The 12214-nt window shown below is 39.1% G+C and overlaps 1 protein-coding gene across 4 annotated transcripts in view; it reads left to right on the top strand.

Annotated features, from left to right (window-relative positions):
- The first annotated feature begins 1103 nt into the window (after window positions 1-1103).
- The window catches only part of shf (Src homology 2 domain containing F), a 104093-nt gene continuing 92982 nt past the window's right edge, over window positions 1104-12214 (top strand). For 2 of the 4 annotated variants that reach the window (XM_032560324.1, XM_032560326.1), the window contains exon 1: window positions 1105-1908. In XM_032560324.1, coding sequence (XP_032416215.1) covers window positions 1474-1908 — 435 coding nt within the window. In that variant the 5' untranslated portion in view covers window positions 1105-1473. Of the gene's footprint in view, window positions 1909-12214 lie in introns of all 4 variants that reach the window. The other 2 variants (XM_032560325.1, XM_032560327.1) reach the window with 2 other exon arrangements.

Genomic DNA, 12214 nt, shown 5'->3' with positions numbered 1-12214 from the left:
CCCATAGATTTAACTTTTGGCTCAAAGCTTATCTTTTCAGCACTCCTAGACAAAGCCCTTGAAAGAACTACCCCAGCCATTTACTCTTTGCTTCGCATTTAATATCAAAATTACTTCACGATCAGAGCATTTGTGCTTTCTATGTTTCTATCTTCTCAAACCTCACAGTTGAAGGCCATTCAGACTGAGTAGTCTGGGTTGCTTTCCAGTATAAAGGGATCTTGCTTTTCACTGGGAATGGCGAAATGTTAATGACTTGTTATGATCGGTTGGGTTTTACGTGTGATAATTTATTTTTTTACCAGTACACATAATGAAATAAATCTGACAACACTGGTTTATAACTAGGCTCAAACTGGAATGTATGAAATTTACTTCAAATATTTCTGTATAATCAGACTGAAATTACTACATATTTATGTGTATAAATAGGATTTTGTTTTGCAAAGTGCCTTGAGACAATGTTTATTGTGAATCTGCGCGATGTAAATAAACTGAATTGAACTGAATATTTGAGCTATGTTTATTATGTGTCCAAATGCAATATACTGAAATACTTAAACTTTTCTGTGGTTTTAAACTAATGAAATATTGAGATTTGCAAGTACAGCTTTTTTCCCTCATTTGTTACATTTTTAAGAGCTAGAAAATCAATTCACTTTGTCCTTTTCCAATTTTCAGAAAAACAATTTGCACACCAAAACAAAGTAGGATAGAGGAATGCATATCATTGGATATTGTGCCATTATTTATATTTTTGAATAAAATACAGCTCCTTATTCAATGCAATTTAATTCAAATTCTGAAATATTTTATTGATCCCAAATGGATATTAAATTATCTTTCATTCCAAGTGTCTCTGAAAAAAATATTTACTGTTAAAGACTAGAAAGTTGTACCTCCTTGGTTTTCTCTCACTTTAGAAAAGCATTCGGGACGCCCAACTCTTTCAGAAGGTATTGTTAAGGGAGCAAGTGGTAAAATGAGATTTCAGCTGATAAATCTGAGCATGCTGCTGACTGTGTTTAAGGTCCACAGCGAGCAAGCGCAGTTTCCAAAGTCCGGTAGGTGGCAGTGAGTGTTCTCAGGTATGGAGGAGAGGAGGACAGGTTGTGTGAGACGTGTGTTCCTCTTGCACAAGCGCCCCCGTGTTGCGTAGTCTGGGAAAACTGACGTGGTTCGGAGCCGAGCGGTCAGGGCGACAGCTGCGTGTGTGTGCGTGTGTAGGGGTGGCTGTGTGCGAGTGTGACAGTGACAGAGTTGCGGCGGGGCAGATCAGAAAAGTCCCCGTGGCTGCTCTCCGCCGGCGCCCGCGCACTCTTTCCTCGGTCCGCCACAAGACTGGCGACACGCTCTGAACCTGGTCGGCTGGCCGCGCGTGACCCGAGGACCCCCTACTTTATCCGGGCTGCGCTGGCGGAAACGGTGAAGCTGAAACTACATTCATTGACTTCAGAGCGATGAACTGGCAGTATGGCCAAGTGGTTCAAGGAGCACCTAGGATTCAAAACTACCAAAGCACCCCCTCCGGCGCCACCAAAACCGGACTACAGACACTGTCACACCGGTGTGCCCGGAGCGCCTGGCTTCCAGCAAACTGGCACCGGGGCTACTTTTCCGAGTCCAGCTCAGCCGGACATCCTCGCTGCTTACAAACTACAAAAAGAGTTGGACTTCGAGGACCCGTACACTACGGGTGGAAATATTTCTTTCGGTTCGAGCTTGAACACTGTGGTCCCGTCGGATAACAAATTTGTGTCGCCGAAGCACCGACTTATTAAGGTGGAAACTATCGAAAAGAGCAGCCCAGCTCCGGGCGGGGGCGTCACAGTCACCCAAGCCGTAGCTGTGGGGAGCGTTAAGTCTCCTACTTCTTCACCTCCTTTGGAACAAGACAACAAGGAAAAGGTGGGGGAAGTTTGGTTGCAGCAACTTTTTATTAATAATATTTTACCTTTTTTGTTGATATAGTTAGAAAAAAAAACAAGCCTTATTTTCTCTGTCCAAAGTAGGCTATTATTTTCATAAAACGGGTGCCTGTCTCTTTATTAAAAAGAAAACGTGGTGTGTTTTAGAGGCACTTGCCCAACTCCTGTTAGAAATTACAACTGGCAGAACTTGTTATCACAGCCACACAGCAGCATGAGTTGCGCCATCAGCCCCGGTCTAATATCCAACCTGCCCTGCAGGGAGTGCTGTCATATATTACACAACTCTACAGCTATACATTTGATGCAAGAAAAAAAAAGCTGAATTTCTCTACGTTTTGAAACTGAATGATTTGAAAACATCACAACTGCATCTAAATCCCCCAAATTTCAGTCCGGGTTCATCAGTCAATTTGGGTTCACCAAGATGATCTCTTGTGCTTTGAGAAGAGTTCGTAAATGTTAGGTTATATGACTTTAGTTTGATCCTCTTTATGTGCACAGTGCTTTGAAGCACCTCAAATCCTTCACCAAACCCCTCACCAACTATTCAAACTTGCCCACAGCAAGGTGGAAACAGGGAGAAGGTATGCAAGCTATGCCTTGGAGCACAGCTGTCATCTCTGGATTCTCAGGAATCCATGTTCTAGGTTCAAGTCTTGAAGGCTGCAGAGATGTTTGGCGTCAGCGAGCTTCATGATTTGCTGAATTACTGATAGTAATCCATCTGAGGAATGCTTTTCTGTGTTTGTATTGCTTATCAGCAGAGATAAAAGCACATCCCTGTGAATATACACACCCGGCAGCCCTCAGATCATGCTTCAGTCACGACTGAGTGCTGAAATGTTTTGTGGTCCCCCTCGCTTTCACCTTCACGTTACTTCCTCCTCTGTGTTTGTTTTGCTTTTGCACCTGTCTTGTGACATGTGGCAACTTTACAGTTGGTTTTCGTTCAGTGCTTTTATTTATATTTCACAATGTCTGCAGGCTGTCGTAAGGATGTTGTATTAAGGAAGACTGAGATTTTTACTTCCCCAACAGTGGTTTGATGACACATTGAGATAAAAGCAAGGAATTATAGGTTGCAAACCTATAATGCAAATAAAAGCCTAAAGGAATCATTCAAACAAAACAAGGGTTTTGTTTTCACACACTGCCACCCAAATAGTTTTACTTTTCAATTTCAACATGCAGAGGTTTAATTTTAACATAGTCAAACGTTATCAAAGACATGCTTTTATTTTTCACTTCAACTGCTCAGGCCGATGAACGAGATGATGGTTGTCTCATGTTAACTAGCGCTTTCTGAAGTCAGGGATTCTGATGTGTTAGCACTTCGAATGTGTCTCTCATCATGAGCGCACATGGCTGACACTGACAGGCAGTTGATGGAATAGTATGGGCTTGATGTCATGATGTTATGGCCAAGCTAAACCAGCACTGACAGCTGGTGGGGTTTGGGTATGTGTGGGGAGAAGGAAGGTTGGATAAATATGGTGCCGTTGCAGATAAATATACCTTATTACAAAACTATAGGCAAAATATATAAACCACCCCTTTAAGTTATCAAATTCAGGTACCTACTGTTACCAACAACTTTAACTCTAAGATTTGTGAATTTGTGTGTGTTGTTGTAATCATATGCTGATTCAGTAGCTCCAGATCTCTAAACCTTGTTTGGTTTTTAGATTTCCTCAAGAATCATGTGTAGAAGTCTTTATAGAATGATTCACCTTACATTGCCTAATGCAAAGCAGAGTGTCAGATGCAGCTGGATGCTGCCATTGGACTCTAAAGCAATGATAATATGATATAGTGATAATCAAATAGATGAGTCGGGTTCAACCGTATTTGTTTGATTGCATTTTGTCATGTTTAAAGTTTGGTGGAGGAGACACTGTGTGCTATGTTTTCACACAGTTCCAGTGAAAAATTGGCATTGGTTTGTTTAGACTGTTGTGATAAAGCTGCATATGGACCAAAAAACTGGACTTTGTCTGCTGTGAGAACATAAACTAAAAGCAAAGCCTGGGATGATAAGACAGATTTTGTCTTATCATCGGTGACTGACCTCAAACATGCTTTCCTATAGAAATGGTCAAATATTTCTTTGAAATTGGGGACAACTTTCACAGATGTGTTGAGCTTAAAAAGGGTGGGATAGTTGCATAAAGTCTATGTATCAAGACAGGCTGTCATATCATTTCAAATGTGTCTCTGAGTATGTGTGTAAGTACTTTGGTGGAATAGTGCATGTTTATTTTTCATGATCCAGGGTGGAAACTCAGGTGAAACACATATACTAGATAAATCTGTGTTCCTTCATAGCTGCACAACCTTAACTTTTTATGGATTAGGTTGTGTGGGAGCTGACTGTTTTCTCTCCCACTCTGCTAGTGAAGGTAATTGTTTGTAAATCTATTCTAGAGAAACTCTTCAGCTGAGAATAAATTAAAAACATGAGAATAAAGAATCATACTCCTTCCTGTACACATGTTCCAACAATCTATGTAGGAGGAGGAGGTGTTTGCCGTGTTTTATTTCCTGTTCCCTAATTCTTCAGATTGGTGTTAAAGGGCTGAAAATATTTAGTGTTCCCATTCTGCCTAATGTTAAAGTACTTTTCATGGTGCCTTTTACAGCTATTGTTAATTTTAGGGATGCACTGATTAGTTGTCTCTTGACCAATATTGATGTCTTTTTTTCTCCAAGGTCTGAGCTGCAAATTCAGCTTTATTGTTATTTTAAGGTTGAAGACATAAATAAAAAAAATTGAGGAATTTTCTAGTTTTAAACCTATGCATCAAGTAATGAAAGAAAATCTGATCTTTATGTTTTCACATCAGTGACCTTTGGCTTTTAGTTTGGTGCATCTCTGGTTATTTCTAGATGGATTCTGGCACAACTTCTCACAAATAGCCATGCGTGCCTGCTCATAAATGTACCTGTCCATCTTCTGACTGAAAAGGCTTAACACTGACTTCTGACTGAGCAGAGAGCACATGAGTGTCTTAACAGCACTGCTCGGCTGCATTGATGTTTTAATTACTTGACTCATGAATGCTAATTATATCACTGCTTACCTAATGCCTGAAGTGCCAATAGCAGCATCAAGGGAGTTTTCTGAGTCCATTTCTATTCAGCAGACTCCAGAAGAAAGAAAAGCTAGATAAAGAACTAAAATCAAACACTAAAGCTCTGATTATTTTCTTTTTTTTTTTTTTTTTAGATTTTTACGAGTCCAGTTCTCGCTTTCCTTTCTCTGTAAAACTTTGATGCACATTGCCTTCACTCACAGTTTAGAGTTTACAGGAAATTGTGATTTGTTTTGTTTTTAATTACGCCGAGCCCTTCATGGTAGAGTTAGCTGAGAGAGATGATCAATTATCATCCTGCCTGGAAACTAATTAAAGGCCTCATCTCCCAGCTCATCGCTCCACTCAGCGCTAAACTAACTCCTCTCAAGGACGCCCCAAAGTGATGATGGGCTCTGTTCGACAAATGTGTAAACATGCAGTTGGGTGAAGCTGACTGACAGGCTGCTGCTTCCCCGTGAAACACCTCACGCTATCGTTGCTATCTGTTTGCTCACCTGGGAAAGTTGTGTTTGGCAACCTCCAATGCTCACAGCTCTACCAGCTTGTAGATTTATCTTTGTGGAAACGTGTTGGACCGGACTCTTTGAGGGTCGATTATGATGATTACAACGCATCAGATAGTACTGCCTGTTAAAAACTTGTCTACAAGGCAAAAAGTAAGTCTTGGGTCAAACTATAACTAATTATATTGTGTTGCATTTATCACTACAGAGGCAAAAACAAAACTTCTATTCTCAATTGGATTAAGTTTTTGAAAATGTGTAATATATATATATATATTTCATGCTTATTGCGTGCTCAGAAAATCAATTCTGCAGCCCAATCAATATGAATGCATATTAATATGTCTGAAGAGAAGCTCTTCAATTGGAAAGGTTTAAACATTGTTGTTACTCAGTTGCAAAATATACAGATGTCTTTGATGGGTGCTTTTCCTCAACATAAAAATGTACATTAAAATATTACTCGGAATTATTTGTAGTTTTATGTTTCTATAAAAGATTTTTTCAGATGAATAAGCAAATATAAAAAGTATTGATCACTTTGAGTGCACCAGAATGTGAAGTAGTTTACTACCAAATGTACCATCCACCAACTTCCAATTACCAGGAGCAGACTGAGCATGCTTGACAGATTCCACTGCCTTCTGAGCTTGGCTAAACTGCTCAGAATCATTTCCTCTCATCCCGAATGCTTTACTCTGCTTTTCAGCCTTGTTATGTGAGACATCAGTGGATTTTTATGAGTGTATCCCACCGGCACTTATCTTTTTCACAGATAGGAGACACATCCAGCACATACGTCAATATTACCTGGCTCTGTGAAAACCCTTCTCTTTCACTGTCCTTCTCTTTCTGTTGTCTTAACACAACAGCTCAAAACATCAGACTCTTTGAGATTCATTCACCTAGATACAGCATTCAAACCATTGAACTTTTTCATGTTTTGTCATGTTGCAACCACAAACTTCAATGTGTTTTATTTGGAATTTATATGATGGGCCAATGCAAAGCAGCGCATAATAGTAGAGTGGAAGGAAATTGGATATAATAGCCTGGAAAGTATGACGTGCACATTCAGCACCCCTGGAGTCAAGAAGTCGTTGTAACCACCTTCCCCTGCAAATACAGATGTAAGGTTTTTGCAGTATGTCTCCACAAGCTTTTTGCATCTACACACATTACTTCAGGTTCAGCAGGAGTAGATTGAGAGCCAGTGAAGATGTGTTTTAAGTTTTGTCACAGGTTGTCATTTGGATTCAGGTCTAGACATTGACTGCACCATTCTAACTCTAGGATGTTTCTCTCTAACCATTGTTGCTCTGGCTGTATGTTTGGGCCATTGCTCTGGTGGAAGGAAAACCTCTAGCAGTTCAGCAGATGATCCATCATGAATTTTGTGTTTTTCTATCAATTAAAATATTAATAAAATGTCTTTAAGTTTTAGATTGTAACTTGAAAAATATGTAGAAAAGTTCAGGGGCTGGAAATGCATTTTTGCAAGTCACGAAACTTTTATTTGACTGGTCAGATTAATGACAGGCTGAATTGGGTCACAGCCCATCACAACCCTCCTTCATTTTCCCAAACAATTTTAACAACAATCAAAGCATGTTGAATTAGGCAAAACCGATTAAGTAAAACCCTGTGGAAATGTATAGCAGCAGCTGAAGTGGAAAAGTAATGTTTTTAAGCAATTTCCAATGCTTTGACAGCTTTAAGCCAAGGTTCAAGTAATCAACAGATTTGTGTGAAAGCTGTGTTGTGCATGTTTTTGGACCTTGCAGCTGTTGTTTTTCATAATCAGCATTAGACTCACATCTTTAAGCAAGAAAGTAATTATTTGATTAATTATCACTTGTGAGAGTAACTGTGGGTTGCTATGGCTACCATACCTCAGTATTTTCCCATTTAGACAGTGTTATTGTCATGAAATGAAGTATTAATTACATCTTGACTCTTGAGACATTAAAGAATGCAGAGTATTTTCTGAAGTATCCTGATTCTAAGACGTTTTTTAAAATTAATCTTGATTAGTTTTCATGACAAGCATATCATATGTTAAAGTCCTTCTTTTTCCTTGCTTTTATTGATAGAAGAGCATTTCTATGCATTACTTACTTGAACACGAAGGGGATTTTGAAGTAAAGGAAATGATAAAGCTCAACCATGCAGCTTCTTGCTTACAGATTTTATATCTGTCAATGGAAAATATATACGGCAGAACTTTTTCTTTTTACTAAGATGTCATTTTGGTATCCTATTACATTAGCATCTTGGCAGTGTAATCCTATGCAGTAAATGAGGATAATAACCAGTTATGGTTTAGATTTTACTACCAACCACCTCAAGTGGAGCAAAGTTACAACGCTGGGAAAAGATGGCCTTTAGCCATTGTTTGCTTATTTTCTTTCCTCTCTCCATCTGCAAGCCTTCTTTCCAGTTTAAAGAGTCCCAGTGGAGTCTGCTTGTGTTTGTGTTGCTCAATTTTCTTTTTCTAACTTTGGGCCTGAACATCAGTCACATGACTCCACCAGGTCACAATTAGCCCTCAGACTGGTGCTGCAGCTCTGGCCGCTGGGGAGTTGTAGACACATGGCTCTGTTTTGTTTAATGACAGTGTGTGCAGCTGAGTGTAGAACGAGGGAGTCCTGGTCTGCAGGCAGGTCGTCTCCCACAGATTAAAGAGAAATGCATATGCTTTCCTGCCATATGAGACCCAAGGAACAGATATGCAAGAAGTCTAAAGCTTCTTTTTGCAAAAAAAATAAGAAAAAAACTAAACTCACTGAGTTGTAAATGAATGGTTCTGTTTACATCAGAAGACGCTGTGACGTTGAGGTCATGCAGATAGTGGGAGGTTTGCTATTCGCCTTCTGATTAACTACAGGTCGTTGTTTTTGTGACACACTGTAGGAGGCGGTCAGACTTCTGTGTTCTGGCCTGTGATCTGAATGCCCACAGAGAAGTCAACCACCTCCTGGGCTTCACAGCAGGACTGGGATTAACTGGAAATGAGTGGATGTGAATAACAAGTTATTAATCCCCTCCCTGTGCTTTTTTCCCACACATCATAATTCTTTTATTTTAGATTTTATTGTTTTATGTTATCAGAAGATGCTGATATTTTAGTATGGGAAGAGCCTGCAAACCACTGTCTTGTTGTTTGGTATTATTTGGTATCTCTAGGATTAAGGAAGTGCTCCTTTCCTGACAGGAAGTGTTTACAGCTTGATGACATTCCCTTCTTTAGCTTGACAAGTCTGTGCTTGCCCCTTTGTGTAGGCCGGATTTTCAGGTTGATGCTTGAATGCTGAAATAAAAGCAAAGTTAATTCTCCCTGCTGTTTTGACTTGACGTGTCCGGCTATAAGAGACAGTTGCAGTTGGCGACACTCTGAGAACTTGTCCATCATAATGCTTTCTGTATCTTCACTTAACTTTTGTTATTCTGTCCAGAGAGGTGAGAGGTCAGCCACGTAGCAATGGCAGCCCTGTGGGGCTCCACCCTGTTCTTGCACATTTGCGGCGATCCCACTGGATCGTTGGCAGAGAGGTTATCCAAGGCTTCAGAGTCACAGCCGTCCTCTCATAGCATCACAAAACCTCCAGCTTTGTTTACGGACAAACTGTGGCTTCTTTTCCTCCGTCCTCTGTGAAGAGAGACCAAAATCAAAGCTTTGCTCCCAGGAGACCTCACCACATTGTTTCATGCAGTTCTGCTGTCCTAATCTTGTCAGTTTTTCTGTTATGGAAGATAAACGGTTGTGTTGTTTGTGGTGGTACACTGTTATGTAAGAATGAAATGGGAGTGAATTGCACGTCAACAGTCCATACTTGGAGTCAAAAATATTTATCCCTTTCTAAAGATGGTAAGGATTTATCAATGAAAGCTTTTTTTTCAAATAGCAAGAGGCTTTGGATTCCTTTCTCATGAGTTGAGTGAAGGATAAAATCAACTCTGAAAATGCATAACGTAGTATTTGTTTACAACTCTAAGTATTGTTTAGCCTGGCCATTGCTTTCCTATGCAATTCTGCTCGATTGTCACCTCCCTTCACTGCTACATCTGGGCTTTCTCCCATTGAAGTGGAGTTCTCCATGAGAATTTCAACCGGGCCAGTCAGCGAACAGAAGGAGAAGGTCTGAAAGATGATGTCAATTTTCTGGGCCGTTTTATCATTGTAGTCTGCCTGTAGTTTTAGCAGTTTCAGTGGTGGAAATGAAGGAAGCCAATGACACCGTGTTTACCACGCTTCCAAATATTGAATTAACATTAACAGTCATCTCGTTTGGCTCGGCACTTCTCTCTTCGTAGTGGAGGATGGTTCTTTACAGTACACACAATTTCTGGTAAGCTTCATAGCGTTGAATTGGTGCATTACAAATGTTAGCGATTGGGTAAAATGTAAAACTTTTACCCAATCGGAGTAGCATTTGAGAAACAAATGCTACTCAAGGAAACATTTGTTTCTCAATAGCTGGAGGTCCAGACCCTCTGTACAAAGCAAAGCATAAAAAAAGAAGCTGGTTTGTACCAGGCTAGATATTGTTAAGATATACACAGTTATTACTTTCTAGTTTTCTGACATCTCTTATGGCCTAAAGTAAAATTTAATGAAACTTTTGGGGAGTCAATAATAATGTTTCATTTTTCTTCAGTTGTGATTCATAGACTCTCAATGGTCATTTTACTAGTTACACTTGTAACACAAAGAGCGAACAATCAGACAATTAATTCACAGCAACCAGTGAGTGCCTTCAGCTGTCTAGATGTAGTAAAGATGAATTGTTGAACCTCACAACCCAGAATCAGAATGAGGAAGAAAGGAAACTTAAGTGACTTTGAACATGGTTGTTGGTACCAGACAGGCTGATTTGTGCATGGAAACTGATGATCTGCCAGGGATTTCACACACAATCATCTCTTGGGTTTCTATAGAATAGACTGAAAAAGAAAAGTTGTCCAGTGAGCTGCAGTTATGTAGGTGAAAATACCTTGTTAATATCAGAGAAAAATGGGTAGGTTGTTTTCAGAGTGATTTAAAAAAAGTAATTAAATTAAACTCAAAATGCAGAATGGCATTTTTGAATGCACAAATATCAAATGTTGAAACAAATGAACTTCAGAAGCAGAACATCACACCTGGTGCCACTCCTCTCAGCTAAGAACAGGACACAGCAGCTATAATTTGGCACTGGCTCAGTAAATTTGGACAGAGTTGAACTGGGAAATTGTTGCCTGGTTGAATGAGTCTTGATTTCAGATGGTAGGGTCAGAATATGGCACAAAGAATTTAAAAACATTGTCCCATCACGGCAATGTCTTTTTAAGTTAGTGATGGGTGTGAATATTTTTGATTTATATATGTTATCATGCAGTTTTGTTTTTTATATATACAGTATATATATATATATATATATATATATATATATATATATAACATCTTTTTATCATGACTTTGACCAAAGTGAAGACTGAAATTGGTGCAGTAACACTAAGAACAAATCACTCGTGCACACGTAAAGAGGATTACTATATTTTATAAAATTCCAACATTCCACTGTGACACCTGAATTATTTTCAACTCTTGAGCCGCACCACTAACTGTATGTAGAAAACACTGCCAATAAATCTATCACACCAGGACGGGGACAGAGAAAGGAAATTGGATTTTGCCAAGCGTGTCGTCAAGTACTTAATCTTGAATATCTGTCGCATATTAAGAGGACCTTCATAGTGTGCAACCCATGGGCTCCTCTTTTCTCTCCACTGGAGGTCTTAAGTGGCAATGCGGATTTCGTTTCCATGAATGAGGTCCGCTGGGACAAGTTGAGGTGCTTTTTGTGCTTCGCTGCCTTGGGTGCTTTAACAAAAGATGCATTCGTTCTTCAGGAGACATGAGCAGGCAGAATAGGAATTTATCAAGAGGGAGGGTGCACATTTAGCATTTTTAAAAGTGTAAAAGCCAAAGTTGCATACTGCATATTTTTGCTAGAAGTAAAGGAGAGGGGAGTGTAGCTTAGCTAACTGTTTGTTTGAGGCACTCTAATTTGGACATTTTCTGACTTTGCTCAAGTACCCTGGGTATAGTTTTATTTGTGGTGTGACTATTTTTTCTGTATTTCAGGTTAAAACAAGAAAAGAATTTGTCAGGAATTTCCTAGCTGACATTGATTTCATATTTCTTTTTAGATTATTTCTACAAGATCACAAGTACTGTATGTGTTACAAAACACATACTGACTCACGCATGTAAACAAACCTAGTTTTCTTCCAGTAATTAAACATTAAAATAAATAACAATAAAAAAGCCCTGCAAGTTCTTTGACTGATTACAGAACATAAAGGATTTACAAGATTATCAGTCTTAATGCAAGAAATTGTTCCCCTATATTTTTATAAAACTAAAAAGTTAATAAAAAACATTTTCACCTTTCAACCCTTTGATAGGTTTATGGACCACATAATGGTGGGAGTTATTCCGAATTTCAAATTCTCCATTCTATTAATAGCATACAATGGTAATTCGATTGCACTGTCTAATTGAACTTACAATGCAATGAATAAATAACCTGCTGCATTTTTTTTGTTCCAGTCATTAGGAAAATACTCTGATTCTATCAAAATTGTATATCAGAGAATCAGACTTTGAAGAAAAGCATAACTCCGCGTTTGAATGGAAATG

Source organism: Xiphophorus hellerii, chromosome 4 (assembly GCF_003331165.1).
Source record: "Xiphophorus hellerii strain 12219 chromosome 4, Xiphophorus_hellerii-4.1, whole genome shotgun sequence".
Classification (NCBI taxonomy): Eukaryota; Metazoa; Chordata; class Actinopteri; order Cyprinodontiformes; family Poeciliidae; genus Xiphophorus; species Xiphophorus hellerii.
Note: the sequence above shows the minus strand (reverse complement) of the source record. Positions and strands in the feature narration are given on the sequence as shown.